This window comes from Nomia melanderi, chromosome 8 (assembly GCF_051020985.1).
Source record: "Nomia melanderi isolate GNS246 chromosome 8, iyNomMela1, whole genome shotgun sequence".
Lineage (NCBI taxonomy): Eukaryota > Metazoa > Arthropoda > Insecta > Hymenoptera > Halictidae > Nomia > Nomia melanderi.
Genome location: NC_135006.1, coordinates 13,282,775 through 13,306,177, shown reverse-complemented (window position 1 = coordinate 13,306,177; position 23,403 = coordinate 13,282,775). Strand labels below are relative to the sequence as shown.

The 23,403-nt window shown below is 42.9% G+C and overlaps 3 protein-coding genes and 1 long non-coding RNA gene across 10 annotated transcripts in view; 2 read left to right on the top strand and 2 right to left on the bottom strand.

The window, feature by feature from the left end:
• Positions 1–384: 384 nt before the first annotated feature.
• Positions 385–23,403, top strand: part of LOC143174840 (uncharacterized) — a 67,853-nt gene continuing 44,834 nt past the window's right edge. For 2 of the 3 annotated variants that reach the window (XR_012999270.1, XR_012999272.1), the window contains exons 1-2: positions 385–488; positions 1,561–1,708. This is a non-coding gene — a long non-coding RNA (uncharacterized LOC143174840). Of the gene's footprint in view, positions 489–1,560; positions 1,709–16,937; positions 17,042–23,403 lie in introns of those variants that run through there. The other variant, XR_012999271.1, reaches the window with a different exon arrangement.
• Positions 557–1,628, bottom strand: Rrp46 (exosome complex component Rrp46). Its single transcript, XM_031977684.2, has 5 exons — positions 1,398–1,628; positions 1,229–1,342; positions 1,027–1,148; positions 809–952; positions 557–739 (listed from the first exon to the last, which is right to left on the bottom strand). Exons 1-5 carry the CDS (start codon positions 1,501–1,503, stop codon positions 557–559), a joined length of 669 nt encoding a protein of 222 aa, XP_031833544.2. The 5' UTR covers positions 1,504–1,628.
• On the bottom strand, positions 1,978–7,389 carry Rsph4a (Radial spoke head protein 4a). Its single transcript, XM_076370020.1, has 11 exons — positions 7,271–7,389; positions 6,090–6,279; positions 5,765–5,976; positions 5,560–5,647; positions 5,121–5,372; positions 4,264–4,386; positions 4,025–4,178; positions 3,593–3,745; positions 3,223–3,457; positions 2,794–2,984; positions 1,978–2,042 (listed from the first exon to the last, which is right to left on the bottom strand). The coding sequence occupies exons 1-11, from the start codon at positions 7,387–7,389 to the stop codon at positions 1,978–1,980; spliced, it is 1,782 nt and encodes a 593-aa protein (XP_076226135.1).
• Ppn (proteoglycan-like sulfated glycoprotein papilin) overlaps positions 12,590–23,403 on the top strand; it is a 175,361-nt gene continuing 164,547 nt past the window's right edge. For 2 of the 5 annotated variants that reach the window (XM_076370317.1, XM_076370318.1), the window contains exon 1: positions 17,214–17,503. In XM_076370317.1, the coding sequence (XP_076226432.1) occupies positions 17,481–17,503 (23 nt within the window). In that variant the 5' untranslated portion in view covers positions 17,214–17,480. Of the gene's footprint in view, positions 12,815–17,213; positions 17,504–23,403 lie in introns of those variants that run through there. The other 3 variants (XM_076370315.1, XM_076370314.1, XM_076370316.1) reach the window with 3 other exon arrangements.

Genomic DNA, 23,403 nt, shown 5'->3' with positions numbered 1-23,403 from the left:
GATTAAACGTACTTAACCGGAAATCGACGTTGCAAGCTTGATATATGATGGTTAGAAATCTTTCCCTCTGGATTCAGGAGGTGAGCTGAAAACACGAAGCAATGAATCATGATAAGAAATCGCAATTGAAAAATTATGCAAGATGTATGGTTGATTTAATTACTTGTTGCGGGTTACGTGTCGGCGAGATTGAATTATGATTTATGGATGGATTAAACTGCGAAAATGAGACGAGATTTTATTTAAATACGTTGCACAGGACGAACTTCAATCCATGAATATGTTTTCGGATACTAGATGGCAGCATTTAACAGATGAAAGTGTCCAGCCATCTGTCAGCAGGTAGGTGAACTATACGCTACATTAAGAACTCAAGCGAGAAGTGCACATCTGATCTAAATATGAAACACCGTCTATGGCATTGCATCGTCAAGGAACCGCGAATATCATCGGATGGAATGAAAGGAACATCAACGAAAGAATCAGTGGTAGGAATCTCAGATCATATATGAAAAGAAACTATTAAAACATCACATTTTAAATAAATACGCAAATATTATATTACTTTTGCATACTTTTTTACAAGATTTCTGTAGAAATCAAATACATATTGGCTAGCTTGTTTGCATTTGTCCATCGCGTCGAAAAACTCTGCCTGTGTGAAACGACCTTCGGTATGACAACATATTACATCTTTTTTCATACTATCAAATCCAAATGTAAATTCTGCCCTAGCATTCTATATAAAAAAAAATAATAAGTTAGACTACTGTCAGTTATAAATATGATTACACTTTCACAATCGTACCTGAAGCTGAATGCTATCAGGATCCAAAATGATGTTTCCAGAATCTTCTTCTATAATGCACGTAACTGCTCCAATAGTAAATTTCATTGGAATTCCAGCATTAATAAGTGCTAAACAGCTTGCATTCAGTATACAGCTCAATAACTGAAACACATATGTATAATTACTATTATAAAGTTCAAGTAGTTTTGCTTGAAATATATAAAAGTGTGCCATACCCCACCGGAATCTTCCAATTCTTGTACATTGATACATATAGACGTTGCTGGATGAAATGTAACCATTATTGCAGCTTCACATGTCTCTTTTATGTACATTTCTGTCATTCTGTCATCAACCTCTTGAATAACAAATAACATTAGTAGAGCGCCAAAAAGTTAATGTATAAATATAATCAATTATTGACTTTATTAGACTTACTCGCTGGACCCTTTAGAGGAGCATATGATACTTCCACGGATGCCTTGTCGTACATCATCTTTTGTGCTTTAGCTTCTATTGGTCCATAAATCCCAGCAATAACTGTTGTATCTCCTAAAGTATAATTATTATACACCCATAGTAATGTTAACAATTGATATTAATTTACCTTGCATTAACATTGCTGATCCATCAGGCATAGATAATTGATTTAATTCACAACTCATTGGTCGCAATTGAAATTCATTTTCCACAAATTCTTCAGTCATTCTCATTCATAAAACATAAATATACGTTACTTAACAATATTTGGCGGGAATTGTATGTTTCAGAGGTTAGGATTCAACAAACAATGCTGCACGTGAATAAGAACATAGGAATGTGGTTCCAAAATGGCGAAGCTTCTTTAGCCGAAGCAGCACTATCAGAAAGCAATTTTACCGACAGAAGGACAGACGACATCTAACAAGAATTTTCAAGGTATGAAAATACAAATCTTTTATTACTTTAACCATACATCTTTTTACAAAATGGGAAATGACTTCAAATTATTTAATATACGTCATATTAAATCAGCATCTATCACATAAAACATAATACACTTAGTATTCGTATGAACAGAGAACGTACTTACAGCTGCTAACTCTTTCGACAAAGTTAGCTACTATACCCTAAAAGCATAAGCTATACATCTTCCAACTATTTTACCAGCACATTTAGATCCTGACTTTGCTGATAAAATAGTTACCTTAATCCTCCTCCTCCTCTTCTTCTTCTTCTTCCTCTTCTTCTTCTACGCCTTCCTCTTCCTCATCTAACAAGCACAAGTCGTGTTACACTTATAGAATGATCTCACTTTTGCCTAATTCAATTTTTCTTTTCTACGAAAACGTGCTTCAATCTATTCTCATTTCATTATCTAAAGATTCCTATATTTAACACATTGCGCGCAGGCCCCGCGATAATGCGGGATTTTTAGTCTATCGTTTAATTGCTAATTCTACGTTAATGTAACATTTTAGATACGTGTAACACAAATCCAAAGTACAATTGCAACATCGAATTCCTGATTCTTTTCCGCAAGTTAGAAATTTCGGTTTGATTGATGTTTAACCCTTTGAACTCTGTAGGCTCCAATATTGCACCAGTTATAATATTAAATATTTTAATGAATCTTAAAGAACTACCCTAAAATTATTTGATTTTCCACACGTCCAAATTTTGTGCTAACAAGGAAAATAAAGGATCGAAGAAATGTTATAGCATTTCTAATTTTCTCTAGGAATACTCTAAAAATTAGTTTCAGTTGCTGATAGATTACAAAAGAACCTGGAGTGCTAAGGGTGTGAAAATATATCAATATAATCACCGACGCTCGCAGTTTTAGTAGCTGAAATTTAGCCGGCGTACAATATGTTTACATTATCGTATCTGCATTAAAATAAACTTTATTACACTCATACTCGCTGTGAAAACTTTGTATTTGCTGCAAGCTGTTCGAATCTCCAGCCGTTCATTAATGAACGGGTATTTCTTTTTTGCGCAATACGTTAATTAGTACTTACCTGTCGCTATGGGTGGCGACGGCGGCAAATGAGCAATGCGGTAGGCCTCTTCCTGTTCGAAAGTAGGATCTTGGATCTCCATGATCTCTGGGCCAATTTTGTACTGCTCTTGAATCGGCGGCATCGACGGCGGACTGTAGTTGTACGCGTTGTACTTGTGGCCCCAGCCGACGTACACGTTAGCGAAGCGTCTGCGAATCGGCACCATTAAACTGACATTAGCGTAATTTCCCGCGCATTAATTTCCCTTTAACGCGCCATAATTCCTCTTTCCCCGGTTGACTCGTCGCGTGATAGGAGATTCCAGGTGACCGACCTGTTTCTTCGATACACCGGTAGAATTTATACTCGCAGCTCGCATACATATCGAAGACCCATGAACTACTTAATGGAAAATCATTATCGGGTGTAGGTCAGCAGTGCACGCACCTTCCGCTAGCGAATGCGAACGCTCCAGGCCAAATGTTCGATTTGACCAGTGCCACCGATAAATCTGCCATCACGCGCGATGATTGCCTAGCTGTCCAGGGAACTATCGAATCCATGATGGCGTCTTCTGATAAGGGTGTCAGCAGAGGAGGTCCTACCTCTTCTCGAGCCTTTGTCGTCTGCTCTTCTTCTTCTTCTTCTTCTTCTTCTTCCTCTAATTCTTCTTGGTCGATGTCTTCCTAAGGGTTTACAAAATTACATGAATTCCTAAATGATATTATAAATAAAGCGTAGTATACTACTTTCGGATAGATGCGAGGATCTTTGTATTATATTGCAGTAAACACTTTAAAAGGCTGTTCCTTTCAACTAACTTCATCCTCTTTCTTGTCAGGGTCCCACCAATTTGTACGTCCTTGTTTCAAAATATATCGTGAGTGATGACACCAGTTCGCCATAGAACTGTCCGCTAACTCCTTAATTGGCAGGGGATCGTAGTTCGGATTCTCCGATAAGGTTTCACCTGCATAATGTAAGGCGAACTTAAAGCACTTCAAACTGAATAATCCAATTACTCATTGCCGTCTAACTCGAATTCGTTTGGGGAACACCTGATTGTCATACATTACACCAACAGCAAATCGAAATTGCTACCTTTCGGTGTACAAATTGAAACGATCAGCTCGGTTGATAGATCAACTCAGTCAGAGAATCATTTACGTGGTTTCTTCGAATAACAGTTATCGAGATTCGCCGGCAGCGAGCGTAAGGCGGCGTCACCGAAGGGAACATGAAAAATTACCCTCTTCCGGTTCCTCGGGCAGCGCCTCCTCCTCGTCCTCGCCGGCGAGAGTGAAAAATCCTACAGGCGAGACCAGAGTGGCCGCGCTAATCCTCGCTATTTGCGCCCTGAGATAATTCCTTTCCGTGCCGGGGAACGGCGGGAACGTGTGAATCTGAGACGTAAAAACGGTTCGTCTCGTTTTATCGGGGAACACCTAAGCGACACGGAAACTGCTGGATATACCGGCCACCACGTACCGGCGTGTCCAAATTTCCCGTGCAACAGCGGACAATCTGCCGGGCGATTAGTATCTGCTGCGGTGTAACCGGTGGAAGTTCGATCCACTTGTCCAGCCCGGGCTCGTTGCATACAAAATACACCTGCGACAAAGTGCACCTCGGGAATCGCGAAAAACACGGCTCGTGTTTTGCATTGCATATTAGTATCGCGGGTGTATACGTGTGTATATTTTGGCATTCGCTGTACCCGCCGGAGACTGTATCATTTTCAGCGTGTATCGCACGCCGACGAAAAAAAGAATGGCACACGAAACGTTGGTAGTTAAAAGCCATATGGTTTAATCGAAAAATGTCACGGCCATCTTGGCGGTTACGTGCGACCTCGGTGAACGCTTGAAACGAAGCCAATGCAGAATCTCTTTAACCCGTGAACTTGTTGTGGCCCACATTTAGGAATCACGCGTGTTTGCACGCTATGAGGACTTTTCGCTCTGACGCTTCTCACGCCTTTGTAGGTTATGTGAGCATTTCAGGTTTCGCGCGTTTGATCTTTCGGGTAGATCGCTTTGGCGAAATTCATTGGAAATCATCTGAATAGTATAGAACTGTAAAGTGAACTTGTAATTAATAGAAGACGGCAATATACGGGTTAATCTATAGTAATCAGGAGCCATTTTGTTCTGAATTATTATAATTATTGGCGATCATTGGCAAACGAGCAATGTTTCTTCTTTCGGATTAAAGAATTTAGCTTTCAGATTTTCATATTTCACAGATTAATAAATGATGCATTTTATAACAGTGATTTTTCTCTGACACTTAGTAAAATACTTTTTTCTTAATCTGTGAAATGGGATCGTTAAGTCTAATTATACCTTGGAATTCACACCGGTCCCAATTTTTTCCATGGGCACTTCCGGTGGTGGTTTCCACGAAGCGATAGGCAGCGGTGGAAACACGAGCTTCAAACCGTCCTTCTCTTTTTCTTCTTTCTCCGTTGCCTCCTCCTCTGCATCCCTTGCATCTTCTCGTTCTGCTTGCGCAGCTGTTTCATCCGCAGCTACCGCAGCTACTTCCGCCTTCGTTTGGTCCTCTTCCCGTTTCCTATTCTCCATTTCTGCTAATTTCTACGTACAATTAATTTCTACTTATTCTTCGACGACATCCATTGAATGGGGCCATTGTTAGCGTATAATGAACTTTTTACTCGACTTTTCATTCGACGTATGAAATGAAAGGGAAAAATAGATTATAAGTGATCAACGATTTCTATTCGTAATATCCCTATAAAACCATAATATACTTGGACGATACCTCCAATCTTTTATCCAACTCGTCTGGTTTAAGATCAGCCTCTACCACGTAATAATTTTTCGGATTCCCAAGGATCTTTCCCCAGAATCTTCAACATAAGCAGTTATTAATATGCAAATATTATTTCATTATCAATGTAGACGAACATATATTACGAGATTTTAATATTCCATTTCACGATAAATTTAATTTCCATTCGCGTCACCTGACGTTCTCTATAGGGGCGTCGACCATAAGTTTCCGAATGGACAAATTAAGCACCACCATTTCACTGCGGGGCAATCCTACGTCAGTCTGTTCGAAATAGAACAAAAGGATCATCATATTCGGTTTCTCCTTTCTCTTCCCCTCGTCTTCGTCGTCCTCGCCCTCTTCCTCCAGCTCTGCGGAATTCTCTTCATCGATCTGTTGAACGCTCTACGATTCCAATACGAAGACATAAACTCGAAATGGGGAAAAAGATTGCATTTCCTAACGCTCCGCGCTTTATTTATGCGTCGGCCAAATCACAGATTCGATTTTAATCGCACCTTGAACAGTTCGATAATCTTCTTCGCGTTCTCGTATCGCGCCGGCGGCACGTACAAATCTCGAATATAGTCCGTGTCCGTTTTAAATCTCTCTTCTTTCACTCGTCGACTATATTCCTCGAAAAAGTCGACGACGTTTTTCGGTCTCTCCGCGAGGATTTTGGCCAGCAGCTCGGTTAAATGATCGTATCTGCACCGTATTCAGAGTGAACAGAGCGAAAAGAATTTCCTTCGTCTTCTTGAACGTCGAGGAATTTTGATTCTTTGAATTTTCATAAATTTCTCGAATTTCAACAACGAACCGGTTTCAAATCTCTCAGTTGGCACTCCGATAATACGGGCCAGCTAATTATTCGATTTCTAGCGCTTCGTTGACCCGCACTCCGCGAAACCGTTCTCATAAAGGTCAACTCGGTAGAAATTACTTTGACAAGTCCTAGTTATCAAGATTTGTCGGCTCGCGTTTAATTAAATCAAGTATCGGGGTAGAAAGTTGCCACTCTGCAGCGTTTTCGCTTTGATAGCCACGTTAACAACGGAACGATGTTGCCGCAGTGATTTTCCAGATCGCGATGAGCTTCGCGCAGTTCGAGAAACCCTTCGAGTATCTAACTGGGGATCGACTGGCTGATAATGAAACGAATTAAATCACTTCGCGATATATATCCAATTATAAACGACAATATATATCACCCAAGAATAACAGTATATTAACTTTAAAAGGCAAATTTAGGAAACTTTTTCAATTCTACTTTAGTTCTACAATTCTCTCCCTCAGAGTCCTGATAAATATTGCTTTTCTATTACCAATCGTCATTCCTTAAAGTGACCGTGGACATATAAGTATCAAATCATATATTACTCTAATAAATTAATTAACACGTTGAACGCCGCACGATTTCATACAGCGAAACACACAAAATGGAAGGAATGTAATATTAAATCATTCGATCGAACTGCATTATTATTATTGCACGTTCATCTAGCCGAATGTCACCGCATAAGGTAGCATTATTTATGATACAGAAATGTTTTCGTATAATCATCGTTTCATTCAGTGAACTATAGTAATTCAACTTGGTCGGGCGTCATCGGTAACCCCCATGGCATTCAACGTGTTAAACGGTGATTTCGTCGGTCACAATTGCGAAAGAAATCACAGGACAAAGGGGTCAACTTACAAGCTGTCGCCCGACTCCGAACTGTGTTTCTGAAGAAACATCTTAGCGCGTCGTACGTCGTGCTGGACGCACGGCACGTCGTCCGGCGGCACCTCTTCGACGTTATAGCTGTACGCCATTTCGCAGTCGTCCTAATTGCACGTTCGCATTTCGGCCGCTTCCGCTGGCGAACGGAAACGTGATTTTTTATCAATGAAATTCAGAATGCCCGTTATCGGCCCGACGTAACCCTCGCTCGTGCCGTCATTTATTTTATAACGCGTATCGCTCGGCGGTTTCTCGCGCAATGGCGATCTTCTCTCGTTTCTTTTCCTTTTTTTTCTCTCCGCGTCGTTTGTCCGTTGTCGGAATCACTTTCGGGAACCGACTCGCGTTATTTTCGGAAACGTTTTATCTAATGACCCAATTCCATTAACGAACCGAAAACGTCCCTAATTGGCTCTAAATTAATTAAACCTGGGGACGAAGATAAAGTTATTTTTGCTGATGCTTCGTTGATTTCTGCTTCCTGGAGCGTATTCGTAGCGCAGATAGAAAGTTCTGGTTCGAATCGTTCTATAACTGCGGGACTGAAATAGACTACGCCTTGGACGATCGGAGGAAATTAATTACGATTTTCCGGTTGGAATTCGAATTGTTATGATTAAACCTTGGCAGTCCTATGGAGAAAGACTCGTTGAAGTAACTGTGTCGCGGGCATGAATGGCCAACTATCTCAATGAAATTAAATCGCACGCGCTGCTTTCTATCAGGCTGCATCCTGGAGCATGGTTATCGTCTATCGAGTGTCCTAAATAGAAACGACGCTTCTCGAGGTCACTAGCTGCTTCCTTTTGACGCCCACCCCTACTCGCTCGTACAGCAGGACACGTGTCCTTCGCGTGGAAAAAATGACCGAACGGTCTGATAACGACGATAGTGACTCGATTTAGCGTAGTCGGATGTTTCTTTTGGAAATAGTATAATGTATGACTAACGCGTCACGCGGAAATACTTCTGCGTAAGCGTCTCTGCTGCAACGTTCCACGATTGTAGACTATTTTTCATCTAATTCCAGGAAAATAACTCTGCGACTCCGAAGCTACGGCAAAATTGCCATTCACGCGAGACAATTGTTTGAACGAATTTCAGTCGTTCGAGATTCGAATGCTCTGATGTCAGATTGAACGCTAAAAATAAGCTTCCAGTAATGATCAATTATTTTCCAGCGGATTGCATTTCCTTCGCTGAACGTAGTAATTAAAGGTATAAGTTTCGGAATGAAACAGTCGGTTGCGGGAAGTGGACTCTAATTTAATGTAATTAAAACTAGGTTCAAAGACAACTTTGGAACGAGGGAATCGTACACTTCTAACAAAGTTACGAATGCCGAGCACGAACCGTGCAGTTCACTGAAACGTCTACTCCCTATTTAAATAAATACAGTGGTCCACTGCCCTCGCGGGATGTACGAGCAAGATCACGTATATTTAGAAGTTCCTTCTGTGAAATGTTTGTTTATTTGATTACAGACAATTTCTCTTTCGATGTTTATACGATTTATCTGCGTCACGTTGGGTTTCCAAACACTTTGTTTTAAAATATGGACATCGGGGCAGAAATTAATGTAACACTTTGCTGGTTAACGAAAACGTTTCACGGAAAACCTCAAGAAATCATAAATATGTACCTATCATCGAACGAAAGAGAAGAATGTACCTTTCGAGAAAGGTTTAACGTTGAAGCACGCTATTCGTCTACGACGAACGAAATGAATGGTAACATTAAAAGAATTATTTATAAGAGAAACACATGAAAGTTACGTGAGCTCATAGAAATTGCAGTGTCCCAACGATTCCTTATCCGTAAACTCAAAGATCAAAGCGTATACAACAAGCCCGTGTGTTTACACCTTTACGTAACGCCTCACAATACTCCGATCGACGACTCTGGGTTCATCAACCTCGATATTCATTCAACAGCATCGGATTCGAACAGTGTTTACAGAAAAAATGTATGTTTCTCTTCCTCCGTTATTACTTCTGTACTTAAAGTAATTCGAATCGGCTGGAGAAAATCGTATACACGTGCGATGATATTGATATTAAATTCTCAGACATGGTTTTCTGCGGTAACTCTCAATTCTTCGCTGTAATTTCCAAAATCGTTCGCAAGCGACAGCAGAGTTTGCGGACACGTCGAACGAAACGTTCGCGACCCGCAAACGAATATTTCATCCACGAACACGACGATTAGGTAACAGACAGCGATTCAATTTTGATTGCTCAACGAACAAGCGGTTCACGATGAAATTAATAATCGACGGAATCGATGCGACGCGGTGTAACAAAATCCTGAGGATAGGCTGGCGATCAGTACGCGTCAATTAACTGTGCGTCGTTAATGCTAATCAGCCACCGGTGGCTCCCGGTACGCGGGAACCGCAGAAAATGGCGGCGTTATCAGTTAGTCGCACGTGTGCCGTGATTTGTCGTCGGGCGAATTCGTCAATGAGATCGGACAGGGCGGAGCACCTGGCTTATTTGAAACATGCTAAATCGCTAATAATCCTCGAGTCCAGAAGGATTCTATTCGGAAACTATTTCCACCCACTTCGATTTCGTTAAAACTTTGCATATTCATAGGCCTATATGTGTGTCATCTAATCCTAGCGTAATTTTCTTCTGTGCCTTAAGATAGTGGAGGGGCAAGTGTTCAAAGTGTATTTGGCAAAATGTTTCGGACGTTATAACTTTCGACTGGAAATAAATATTGCTTTTATTTTTGTCGTAAAAATCACAAAAAATTCAGTCTTCCGAACGCGGTGCGATTTTTTATTTGCCTACGCACGGAAACCATCAAAATGCGCAAAAATTTGTTTACAGAATGGAAAAAAAAACGCAGAATTGCACATCGTTCGGAAATTTGAACTTTTTGTGATTTTTTCAAAAGTTATAACCTCCGAAACATTTTGCCAAATACATACTTCGAATACTCTCCCGTCCAGTCTAGGTATAGACGTCCCGCATACAGGTCTATGAATATGCAAAGTTTTAACGAAATCGAAGTGGGTCGAAAACATGGTTTCTGAATAGGGTCCTTTCACGAATCAGATAATAGGTGGTATCGAGTCTAGACTTAACGAGACGCCGCTAACAAGTATCGATCACAAGCAACCGGCGAACGCGGTCCGATCGGTGAATAAATAAAACACGATATGATACGTGATGAAATATTAATGATAGCTCGTTTAGTTTACGTTGAACATGGCGCGGAGGATTGATCGAATAAATTTAATCTATTTAACAGGATTATCCTTTAATTGAACGTGAGAGATATTGGCAGCTTTGAATTTATTATTAGAAACGCTAAGTGAGAATAAATAATTATTGGAGAAAGGATTTCAATTGATCGTTTTCGAGGTGTCGAACGATTTACTTCGGGATCAAGCAAGGATAAAAATAACGTCACGCTGTCGCGTAATTCAATTTCTGGAGTTCATTTAGAATAGTTTCTATAGCGATTTAATTATAGTATTTCCCCGATGAATCAGTTCAGCGATCCGAGGTGGTATTCTTACGTCGCTAAATCGGCGATGTTAATAATTCATTAACCCGGAATAGTTCGTCGCTTGTCTTTTAATTAGGAATAGTAACAGTTGGTTAATATCTACGGATTGTATTTTCGGGTTGGTGTAATTAGTTGATGAAACAGGATTGCTTGGCGCACACCTGCACCAGGTGTCGTACTAATTATTCTGATCACGACGATCCAGGTCATGACACGCAATTAACAATACGAAACGTCGATTAATAAAAGGCGCGTGCTGGCACGGATAAAACGCATCTGCCCGAACGTATTATCCGATCTGTTCAAATCGAATTGCGCATCCGACACGTATTGTCCATGCGACCGCACCGGCGTTAATTAACAAATGGTCGTGCGATAATCTTGTCCACCGATTTCCGAGAACGTGAGCAACACCGCGATAGCACGATTATAATATTCTTTCGCTTGTTTTATACTTTTCTTCTCGGTCAACGGTTTCCTTAGATTCGCGATATTCCATTAACGATTCAACTACGCGTCATTGTGTAACCTTCCGACAACAAATCGCTCGAGTTCCGTAGAAAGAAATTTGCGACGCATCAATATTTCATTCTACATTCCAATTTCTGCGCGGGTATGAAAGCGATTCGTCAAAATCGTTCGGTCCCACCAATGTAGATGTTTCTGATACTCGCACGTTACTAGAATCTCGTTGTTGTAGTTTCATTTTAACCACATTCTTTTAAACGGATCACGCTATCGCTACCATTACCGCTGAAGCCTTATTTTCCACGCTTCGAACCATCGAATTAATATGCGTCACAGGAAGGTATTCGTTTACGAAGTCATGCAGAATATTACTTCAACATTGACGTCCAGTTTCTGAAATCTCAACAAGCAACATTCTAAACAAACATGTCAAGATAGGTTCCCCGAAAGTTCGGTTAACCGGTAATTGAAACAAATGAATACCTTCCCATCGACAAATTCTTTTATCACGCAATAATCCCGCAACCAATCGTTCCCCCATTCACCCACTTAAACTTCCCGCGATCGCAGTCGTCATTCCATTGAAAAGAAACTCATCGATAAATCCTGAACAGGCGATCATTAAACCCCGAAACGCTATTAACCAACCGCCTGCGACCAAGTGTCACGCGGACGCGTCCAGGTAGCAAAAAAGTAAACGCACATATCCATCCTCCATCTCTCCGTGCTCGAATTAATAAGTCGGGCCGAGCCGACGCCCATAAAAATCCCACAAAATCGGGGCGATTCGCTTAACGAAACGGAAATTGAAAAGTCCCGATTCGCCGTGGCAGTTGCCTACCCGCCGCGACGCGACAGAAAGAAAAGAGGACGGAAAGAGAGGTGATGCGAAAATTAATTTCCAGTGTCGGCGTCCGACGCGTTAGTAAAAGTGAATAAAAGTTAAACCGGCGTGGCGGCCACGGCGAATTCATTAATCGGACATCGTCGCTCGGAATTTCGAGCGAGAATCGTCGGCCTGGTACGGTTGCTCACAATTTTGCGGAGGCGTTTGGGTATGAATGAGTAACAAGTCCCCACCAGACCCCTCCCCCTTCCCTCGGTCGTTCTCTTCTCTTTCGGTTCTCCACCCTCTCGCCGGTTTTCGTCCCTCGTTCCTCATCGGTCCTCCCGCGTCCAACCTTTCCCGTCTCCGTCTATCCGCCGCTCCGTTCTCCCCACTGCCGCGGATCCACCTTTCTCGCTCTGTCTGGCGGCCGAGCCGCCTCTTTCCCTCTCGGCGAACGAAAGAGGCTCGGTATCGGGGGTCGGTTCTCTCTCCGAGTTCCGCGGTTCTTTCGGTCAGTTTTCTCTCGTGAGTTGCACGCGCGCGTCCTTTCCGCGAGGACCCCCGGGAATCAGTGATCTCGCACCAGGTCCAGGACTACGCGTGAATCACGGGATAAAACGAGAGGACCCCGACAGACGAGAGGATTCCCGACCGCGCCGGGAACTGTCATTCGCCAAGATGCGCCGTCGATGCACATGGTTAGTCCTAATGGATTCTATACGCCTTAACCCATTCGCCGCCGGCTGCGAGATATCTCGTAAGGGTACGTACCGTGAGCGCCACGAGATATCTCGTAGCTTGTGGTATAAATTCTTTCTTTAACCCTTCCGTGTTCTTCGCGTCTATTTCAGCCGATCCTCGTTCTCTCGGTTTCCTCGAGCTTTTTCAATATATCCGTGGTCCGGTGTTGCTAAGGGTGTATTTAGGTTTCAGAGTTGTGCAAGAGTATTGTAATTAGATTATGAATTTACGCTCGCTCCGTGATACGTCGAATGTACAGGGAAATTGAGGAGTGTAATTAGGGCTGAATACACTGTTGCCTGTCGGAGAGTATTTCATTCTCCCGCTGGCGAACGGATTGACCCGTGAAACTACCGCGTCGACCCCGGCTCCCGCGCGCTGCTGTGAAACGAATTTTCGGGCTTTGTCGATGTAGCTTCATGTCTGTTCTAATAATTGCAATGTTCGTTTTCTCGCTGTTGGATAGTATGGAGTGGCGCGGCAGATTTTGAAAAATGGGGTGCAATTGTTTCGTGCTTCCGCCGCGCGTTTATTCGAGGAATACGGCTGCGAGTTACCGTTGGAAAATTTTATGTTCGGAACGGGCTTATTATTTATGATTTCATTGTAACTGTTGATGTATTGCCGTATACGCTGGGCGCATTAAAAGTCTATAAATCGGCGCAACTGTTCTACCAGTGATATTTAAACAGCATAGTTCAAATGAAATCTATTCCTATTTACGCGAGCAAATTGATCGTGGCGTTAATTAAATTTAATGAAACAGAACTTTAAAGACCAACACCGCCGCTGGAAGTTGCAGAATTAGCGCGTTAACCCACATTTACGATAAACTCCGGGCAACAGTCGCTCGATATTAAGAAACCCGATTACCCGTGAAGCTCCGCATCAGCCGCAAATCGCGATGCGAGAATCCTCGGGACGAGGTTGCACGATCGCGAAGGTTCGCGCAATAAAAATCGCTGCGAACCACGCTTCTACGCACGCGAACCGGTCCGAGATTCGGAATCAGCGACACGCCGCCCGCGACGAATGGGAACTCGTTACGACGGAGCGCGAAATCGAGTTTCGGGTCGACGCGGCTTCGTCGGAAGGGGACGAAGTCGAAAAGAGGGAAAAAAGATGGGGGGGAACGATCGGGAAGAAGGGTCGAAGGGAAGAGGCCTCGGCGAACAATTCGTTGGTGTTCATAGTTGTTGAAAACGATTTACGCCGGTCGAGAGAGTTCGCGGCACCGCCGCGCGCCGCCATTAAATCTTATCGTTAAAACTTCCAGCCGTTGCCTCGAGATCCTGCGTGGCATCCCGGTGTTTGAGAAGAGGACTCTCGCTTGAACTTTCCTCGTTCGCGGCGCGCAATCAAGAAAGGGCCCCGTAATCGCGGCGAGATCGGCAGAACGCTAGAGGGTGGCTCGCAGTATACGCAAACGTTGCTATTGTCCGTGTACCATTCGATGGCTAGCGGGATGAAACGTGGACGAAAGGGGTCTATGTGTCTTGTATCATGATTTTGATCGGTTAAGTGTAACCGTATTGACGGACAGCAAGTTAGTATCGAAGACGGTACGAGAAAGATGAGCATTAACCGATTACCCTTTTTTCTAGGGTTTATAGCAGAAAAATAAGATCTCCCGATTTATTAACAATCTATGGTCAAAATAAATAGACGTTGAACGAAGCTTTTCAAAATATATTTGCAAGACTCGATCATCGACCGAATACGATCAAGTTACTGTGTAAGAATCTAGATCGTAGGAAGTAACGATATTATCTATCAAAAACCAGATGCAGAAAGATCAAAACTGACCGATCAAACCCGCAATCTTTAGCGTAACTAAGCGATGGGCAGATTACGAGCGACAAAACCTCTTCGGGAATTCGATTCGTTTGTTCTTGCCGATTCTTTGGCCGATCCCGTCCGTTTTGTAGTTCCTTCGAGTGTGTCGCGGCGTTGCTCGCGTATTCCATCGCGAGGAATAATGTCGCTCGTTACTATTAACGGGCCATCACCGGAGCACGCTTTACATTATTCATCGGCCGGCTTCCACGCGGAGCCGGCGCGCATCGACCGATCGGCTCGTAAATCGCCGGCTCACTTTTCATTAAGACGCCCGGGGACGAGTGAATGAGCGGCTGAATGAATTTCCAGAACCCATTGCTCTTCCTGTCTGTGCCTCGGCCTTGAACGTGACTCGCGATGCACACTGGGTCAGAAACGCGCCGGCCGCCTCTACCCGCCGCGTTTTCGAATCGCGGCCCTCCCTGCCGAACACGTGCGCGGACTTTTCGATACGTTTACGAAACGTTGCTGGCCCGTGGAATGATTTAATGAGAGGGCGGGGAATCCGATGGAAATTCGCCTTGCTCCGTGCGTGTTGTTTGATTGAATTCGTACGAAGTGGGTTAATAGGCTGCTGCCAGTCGAAATTCATTTTAGGGATTTTGTTTGCTCTTTCTTGACGAAGGTTGATTAGTGTGCGACTAATCGATGATGCTTTCTATTTTTATAGAAGCTAGTAGAAGATAATAGGTATGTGGGAAGATTGCAATTTTGTTAATAGATTCTGTAATAGTTAATAATGAAATGAAGTTGATAATCGAAGGAAATGGGGCGAACTGCTGTATTTCTATATTTATATCAATGAAGTTCTTATTTATTGGCCAGAGGTGGACTTCTTGATTGATAATGAAATAGAAGACAACGAACAAGCTGCGTATATAACATAGGTTGATGTAACAGATAAAAGTGGATAAAAATGGAGAATGAATGTTTAGATATTCCGTTCCGCCTCGAATTCCCTCACTCGCAATTATCTGTATATTTAATATTTCGTAAACTGTATATTTCGAATTCAATCGTATTATCAAAATATTCGTTCTTCGTACAAATCAAAATGAAGGGTTTCACGAGAATGTAATAATGTAACAATCATATGCGAATATTCGCGTCAGGTTATCCAATATTTTCTAGGGAACTTTATATTATAAATTAAGGTTCAAAGTTTCGAGTAGACGCACGGTGGAAGGGCGAAGCAGTCGAGTCCCAGAAAGAGAGAGAGAGCTCGCAAGTGGTTGAATGAATGGATGAACGAGTCTGCAGAATTTATGGGTGTTGTTCACAATTCGTCCGTGAATATGCGCCAAAGTGTGCTACTGTTATAGTCTGTTTAGAATTACTGCCACGCATCGTAATTAATTTATTACTCGCTCGAATGGCTTGCACCTTGATAAATAATCTCCACAGAATTGCACCTTTAAAGTAAATTCTAACAAAGACGTTTGTATGCGACTCCTTGGTACTTTCACCGCTGTTTTCCTACAGCCTGTCCCCCAAAGCAGTTTAAAAGAAACGAAACTCAAGCCTACGCTGGACAAACCTCCATTTCATTCTCTCTTGACAACACAACGCTTCTAAATTGGTACGACGAAATCTACAGATGCGGCCTGGATATTAAAACAAACAAAAAATGGTTCTCGTGGGCAGCGTCACGAAAACCGTTTGCCCTTATTTGACGTTATTCCATGGAAAATATTCAACATTCCCTACCAATATACCAAGAAAAATAAACGGGCGTTAAAATCATATACACAGCGTGTCTCGAACGTCAGTGCAAAACTTCGAACCTAACCCGAACTAAGCGTCAAATTTACAAAACTTCATAATAAAAGAAAATTTGCATTCATTGACACGTTGAATGCAGGGATCACCGGTGCTCCAAATTCAATTACTGTAATTCCCTCGATTAAACGGTGACTGCTCGAGAACGTTCCTATATTGTAAATAACGCTGCCTAATGCGGTGACATTCAGAACGACGAACTTGCGACACTAACAACGCAGTTCGATCGAATAATGTAATACCGTATACTTTTCATTTCGTATATTCTACACCTTAAAATCGTACGTCATTCAACGCGTTAAAACCTGTTAAAAAAATAATTTCTAATTACGCTACGCGCATCACGTCCCAACGTCACATCGAAGATACCTTCGGGACGAAAAGACATTCCGACCGTTGTCGAAACCACGGGAAGGGTGAAAACCACAGCGCACACGCTCTCGACCCAAATCTTTTTTTCAGTCGCGTTCGTCGAAGTGCTGTTTTCCCCGTCTAATTTGAGGCGATTCCAGCGCAAATACTCGCGCACCCGGGACCAGGGAGAAGAAAGGCAAGCAGAGTCGGGGTGGAAGTAGCGTGGCAGGGGGGGGGGGGGCAGACAGAGGGAATGGTAGGGGGTGCGGGTGGATGGGAGTGGGTCGAATCAAATTCCCCGTAAGTAAAGCTGTCTGTTTATGAAGAACGGAAAAAAAGGAAGGAAAGAACGAGCGAGTGTAAACGAAACGCAACAGCCCGGCGGAAGAGAAAGAGGAAGGAACGGTCGTGCAAGGCGGCGAGGGGGAGGAATTGACGGTGACTTGAGTGTCAGAAGGCCGCAGGCTCGTGGTCCCTGACCGGTCGACGCAGCCTCCTCCCGGTTCCAGAGAATCAGAGTCACGTTCAGTCAGTGGCCGACTCCCGACCGCGAAGGTGGTGCGCGTTTGTTTCTTCGGTCCTCTTGTATATCAGTGTCGAAGAGGGGTTTTCCGGTTTCCTGCGATTCGCCCGGGGTCATCCTCAGCGGGAATGACGGCAGCCAGGAGCACGTGGTTAGTGAAAGTTATTTTTTCTTAATATTTACCCTTAGGAACCTTTGAAAAATTGTCGCCTCATTTTCTTGAACCTTGTCGTCGATACGGCTCGAGGATTTTATTTGGATTAGAACTTAAGGGTAGACTATGTTGAGGATTCGTAGTGCTTTCTCGTTTCTCACGGGGACATTTTTATTCCTTTCGATGACTTGCGGGTTCGTGGGTTCGATCTGTTTTTATGTTGGTTCGATTGGAATGCTCGGTTTGGGTTTTCTATGGAAGTCTCGGACTAATGACGAAACTGGTTGAAAGTCTAAAAATAGATGCTCCACGCATTTTTATCGGCTTCATTACCCCGCTTATCCGACTGTGTTACGCCACGTATGCGGAGCACAATTGTGACATAATTACGGGCCGCGGCCGCGTTTGCCCGCTTCTTTCGCCGGTTCCTCGGCTATCGTTCTCTCCTTAGCGCACGCTGGCTTCTGTCGATCGCCCGGTTCGCTTGGAAACGGGATGCTGAGACGGAGCGGGATCGGATTTTTCGAACCGGTAACATGAATTCTTTTATATTTGTATTTACACAGGATTTTGTATTGTATATTTGACTTTGTCTTGGTTATATGACAGAGAAGATATAATAAGATCATACAGTGATGTATGTGTAATTAAGTTGACAAAGTGTATAACATGATTTCTATACAATGTTCGAATTTGTCTGCTGCAATTCACTTTTATCAGTTTATCATCCAACGTCGAAAATATCGATAAGTAACATTTATTCATTGAAACTATAATTATCCCAGAAAAGTAATTAATCTTATAATATTAATCTAAAGTAGAAATCTCTTCGCAGAGCCAGCTGAAACACAAATATCGACCTAATTTACCGGTTCTAAAAATATTCTTTCAAATACCACAAACTGGTATTAATTATTCCATCATAAAATGCTTCGTCCTACGAATATATCATTAGAAACATAACTCGGAGTCTAATTCAATTGCAGCATATAGACAAACGACGCAGGTCGCGTCGGCGTCAAAAAGACGATAACTCGAAAGTATTGGAAATGACAGTCTCCCGGGCTCCCTGTCAAAGGGAGAATAAGGGAATTAGGAGGGTAAAGTGGGTTCACGTGTTTTCCGCTGCGATTTAATTGGACGCGACTGGGTCGGTTCCCTTGGACCACCTCGTGTGAAAATCCACTGAAAAATCCTCGGTCGTCGGCTCTCGGATTTTTACGATCCTCCAGTTACACAATTCGCATATGCCGGAGAGGGCAGACCCTCTGGCGAGTTCCTCGAGACGCGGACCACGCGGAGACATGTGTGCTCGGCTCTCTCTCCCTCTTTTCCTCTTTTCATGTGCCCTTCTTCAAGCTGTTCTCTCGTCATTCGTCAAAACAAGCTACGTCGCGTTGCGTCATGTGCCGTGGCATTTTTTTCGCTATGTGAAAGACTCTTGTCGCCTTTAATTAACGATACCGCGTGGGGGTGGGAACGCCGAGGAACGAAAACGGAAGAAAAAGGCTCGTTGTCGCGTCTCTCCTCGGTGTCATTCCTGAATCATTCGGGAATCACATAGATCGACAGCCATGAGCTGTACGAAACGTTACGAGGAATTTTCTGGTCACTTCTTATTCTCTCGTTTCTTCGGTTCTTCGAATCGGAGACCGCAGGATGGCCGGGGAAGTAGAGATTGAACCTCTGTGCGCGACAGGGCGAACCACTTTTCTGGGAAGCTGGGCCGCGTCTCGCGGGGAAAAACCCGGAGATAATCGTCCGGTTTCCGGAAAGATAAGTGAAATATTCGACGGATGAATTGGAGCAGTCTTGAAAGATTTTTGGAGTTGATGAATTTACGTTTGTTCCGTAAGCACGCCGTTCACTGTTGCGTCGACGTAGATTCCTAGGTATAAATAATATTCACTGGTTTTATTTGAATATTCGAAGTACCTTTCTATAGGTATGTGCAGCCAGCCTTTGTAGCTAGTAAATCAATCTACTGCGTTACGATTGACAAAGTAGGTTATCTATAGATCTTATTAATGGGCAATTCAATATTGATTGCGTTGCAGAAGGCATTGTTATTTCGTTAACAACGTGAATTTGCGTGATCGAATTCCCGTGACGAAACAATCCATTTATTAATTAATCCGTCGGGCTAAACATTGTATACCTTCTGCTCGGAAGAATCAAGTAAGCTTTAGTAATTGTTCGTGCAACGGAAATCGGATAGACTGTACAAATTATTATATCAATTACTGGATAAATATTAATTTCAAATTGCCGGATGACTATCATCTATGAAACCTTTTCAAATATATTCCCAAATATGAAACATAAGATACATTCACAAACTGTTGAATAGGGAGAACTATTTTTTAATTACACACTGCACCGCCTTTGTTAACCTTCTGCCGGCGAAGGTTCCCGAGAACGTTGAAAACCTTTCCCGTTTCGTTATTTGATCAACTAAATTACTTCCTTGTAACCCGCACATTTCGACACCAAAGTCCGACACCGGCAAAATGTCGAAATTCGGGGTCAAAGGGCTAAGAATTCCTCCGCAGACTTCCGACAGCGTTTAAGGCTGATCCGTCTTCAGGGCGAATACCTGACGCGCCCCGACACCGGATTGTCCAATCGTTCCGGACAAAGGGGGATGATTATCCTGGCACGTTGCTATTATGAAGACATTTAGCTCCGATTGAAATCGGCCCCGATATCTCGCGTCCGATAATAATCGTTTAATTGCGGGGTTGTAATTTCTGGGCCGGCCGAATGGAATCACGGGAGCGCGCGATACGTTTTCATCCGATTTACGGTTATAACAGTACTCCACCTGCGGTTTGCAAAGGGTTATTGTAGCGAGAGCTTTCAGATAGCATTCTCCTGGCCGGCCGGCCGGGAGGCCGGCTGGCAGGACAATGGCTTATGCTAATTCCTGACTCTATGTAGATGTCCTTCCGACTGTGTACACCGGCAACGCGTGTAATACGTCAGATTTTAAATTCAGGCCGGGTCACGCTTGCGGCGCGCCACGAGATTAACCATCGAGCTTGCGGACGCACATACACACTGACCGAAAAAAGAAGTATGGAGGGGAAAAAAAACGAGAAAAATGGGGAAAGGACGGAAGGGTGCGACACGAGATGCGATTAATTCCACGTGCCTTATCGTGTGAGCGGTTGGAAAGTGGATCCGAGGGGCTTCCCTCGGTCCGTTTGAACAGGAGGCCCGGTGGATGTTGCTTTACCACTGTTGCCATGGTCGAAAATATTGGGTGGCGTGATCGAGGCTATGATAAGCATTTGTGCTGATAGATGTAATTCGATATCATCTTCTATACTTGTGTTTCCTCTGGAAATATTGGCATTGGTTTGATCACCTTGTATCAGTCAGCCGAAGGCGATCGAATCGATTCGTTCTTGGTTCAGGGCTGATTTATTGAGAACAGATTCGCTGACGATTTATAGAATGTAATGATCTTTTTTTAATAAATTTGTAGTCTCGTTTTATGCGAATATTTTTGAGTTACAACCTTTTGAGATTTCTTGGGATTAGGTTGAATAAGAGAAGGCCGGAAGAGGAAAAAATTTTGTGAAGGGTTCACTGGTTTCAGGGTGTGTTAATTACGGTTCCTACAGAGATCTGAGGTTTTCCGTTCAACTCGGGTCTCGTACCTCGAGGATTTTCTCTTATTTCGTTGCGATGGTGGTCTCGTACGTCCAGACCAAGCACAGATGGAACGGAGCTCACCGGAATATTGCGGAACAAAACGATTCCACGGCCTTGCTGGCGATATATTCATGTCATAAAGGGTACAGGTGGAATGATGATTCGAGCAGGACAGAAATTTCTTTCTTGCGTTTTCGAGCCTAAATGATTAATAGCTGTTGAGCAAACCACACGTTATTGCTGTACGTTATGAAGGTCTTACTAGTGGGTAAACAATTTTCATTGCCACGTTTTATTTTTTCGAAAACGTTTTACGAGGTTTTATCTTGCTAAATATCAGCTTTTATGAGCTTTTCCCCCTTGAACTTTAATAACATTCTGAAGCTGCTAATATCGCTCCCGTATATACGTTCGTTAGGTCATTTCAGAAGTCTCCGTGAGAATCTGATTTCTTCGGAGAACGAACAAAATATTATATTACATAATTTCTTTCTTTTTACATTGTATAGATTATTTTTTATCTCTTCATATTTATTTCATTTGTAGTATAATATTACAGTCTAATCACACTCCGAGACATTTTCGGAATTCCAACGTTACAAGAGCTCCAAACGTTTCCCTCGGCAAGTAAATGAAATTTATTTACTTTTCACGTTTCAAGACCGACTGTCGGATCTATTGGAAACGAGAGTAGTGATGCGTCCAACTGCTCCGCGAGCCTCTTGATAAGCGAACCGATTCAAAGCCATTTAAAACGATTAGCGGATACCGCCTTTCCACTGGAAGAAGAACCACGTCTGTCAAGGTTAATCACAGCTCAAAGCGACGAAGTGCTCCGTCGTCGTTTCGTTTCCTACTTGATCTAATGGAAATGCAAGAATGAAATAAAATAGCAATTGATGTCACGGATGTCGCGCGGCACGTCGACGTCAACCGGTCTCGAATCACTTGAATCCTCGTTATTCTAATTTGATTTCTCAGACCCGGATTATTCGTAAACTTAATCACGCTTAGCTTGACCCTTTTGTCGTTCGAATCTTGTTTAACCCCTTATGTAATTTCCTTCGTAGTCGCGTCGATTAGAGTCGCTTTATCGTCGACGATTTGCCAGAAGAAAAAAAAAGAAATCTGTATACTCATTACAAGTCCACATTTGCTCTTAACGTTAAGTACAACGATAACAAGGAAAATAATGTTTCACTTTATCGTTTCGGACGAAAAAATCGTTCTCACATTTATCAACTTGTTCGTAAAGAGATTCATTGGATGTTACGAGCCAAGGTGTTTAATGTTACTTATATTTGCTAGTATTCCTCGTGAACCTGGCATTTTCTAATGTGGTAATTACCTGAAACGTTTGCCGACTTTCGTCGACTTTCCTCGTGTCCAGAGGGGGTTGACAGACAAGCGACCGTCGAAATAAATAGTAGCGCGGGTACGGAGAAACCAGCGAACGTTTGCGAATACGTCGGAATTCCCAAACCGGGAAGAGCTTTCACTCCGAAGTAACGGTACGAAAGTATTCGCCGCGGACAATCCCGAGCTCCTTGGGTTATTTCGACTCCCCGCTGTCTGAAGACTGTTATTCCCCAGAGTTAACCCCTTGCTGTCATTTCGTCATTAATTATTTGCACCACAAAGCAGTTTTTTGTTTACCGTGACTGCATTTTTACTTGGCGAGTAGAACATTGATAACTTGTCTTTCATTTCAACTTCGATTTTCATTAATTTGAACTAAAAATATCTATTACTGGACTCAGTCGTCATTATTCGTGAATTCTTGTTTGGATTTGGGGAACAATTGTCGACACTTTTGCTCGACGATTCCGTTAAGATTGCAAATAATATGAAATTTCGTAATTTGTGTTTATTCCTTCGAAAATAGTGTAGAGAGACGGACATTTTAAAAAGAGGCACTCGCTTCGTCGACCATATGTTTCATTGCATCTCTCGTTCATTTTATCTCCACTTCTTTCGTCATCTAAACTTATCTCTCCGTGTAGCCATTAACTCCAGCTTCAACTAATTAGTTCTTATCTAATTTTATACTTAAACCAGCCACTCTTGTCGCAGTTCCAGCGTACTTTCCTGCTGGTTCCGCGATTTTATACAATTTAAAGAGCGATCACGCCGTCATTTGCACCGCGAAACTGCTCTGTATAATATTCAGAAGATAAGATTCTAAAGTGGATGCAAACGCGAACGACAAAGTTTCTGAAAAGATTGCCGACCGTCCT

Excerpts from the sequence above, each read along its gene's own strand:
- Rrp46 (XM_031977684.2), bottom strand. The coding sequence starts at position 1,503 with ATGAGAATGACTGAAGAATTTGTGGAAAATGAATTTCAATTGCGACCA. Across the intron at positions 1,149-1,228 it reads TCCTCTAAAGGGTCCAGCGA|AGGTTGATGACAGAATGACA; the intron begins GTAAGTCTAATA and ends TTGTTATTCAAG. Across the intron at positions 740-808 it reads CTGATAGCATTCAGCTTCAG|AATGCTAGGGCAGAATTTAC; the intron begins GTACGATTGTGA and ends TTTTTTATATAG.
- Rsph4a (XM_076370020.1), bottom strand. The coding sequence starts at position 7,389 with ATGGCGTACAGCTATAACGTCGAAGAGGTGCCGCCGGACGACGTGCCG. Across the intron at positions 4,179-4,263 it reads CGGGAAATTTGGACACGCCG|ATTCACACGTTCCCGCCGTT; the intron begins GTACGTGGTGGC and ends TTTACGTCTCAG. Across the intron at positions 2,043-2,793 it reads GTCGCCACCCATAGCGACAG|ATGAGGAAGAGGAAGGCGTA; the intron begins GTAAGTACTAAT and ends TGTGCTTGTTAG.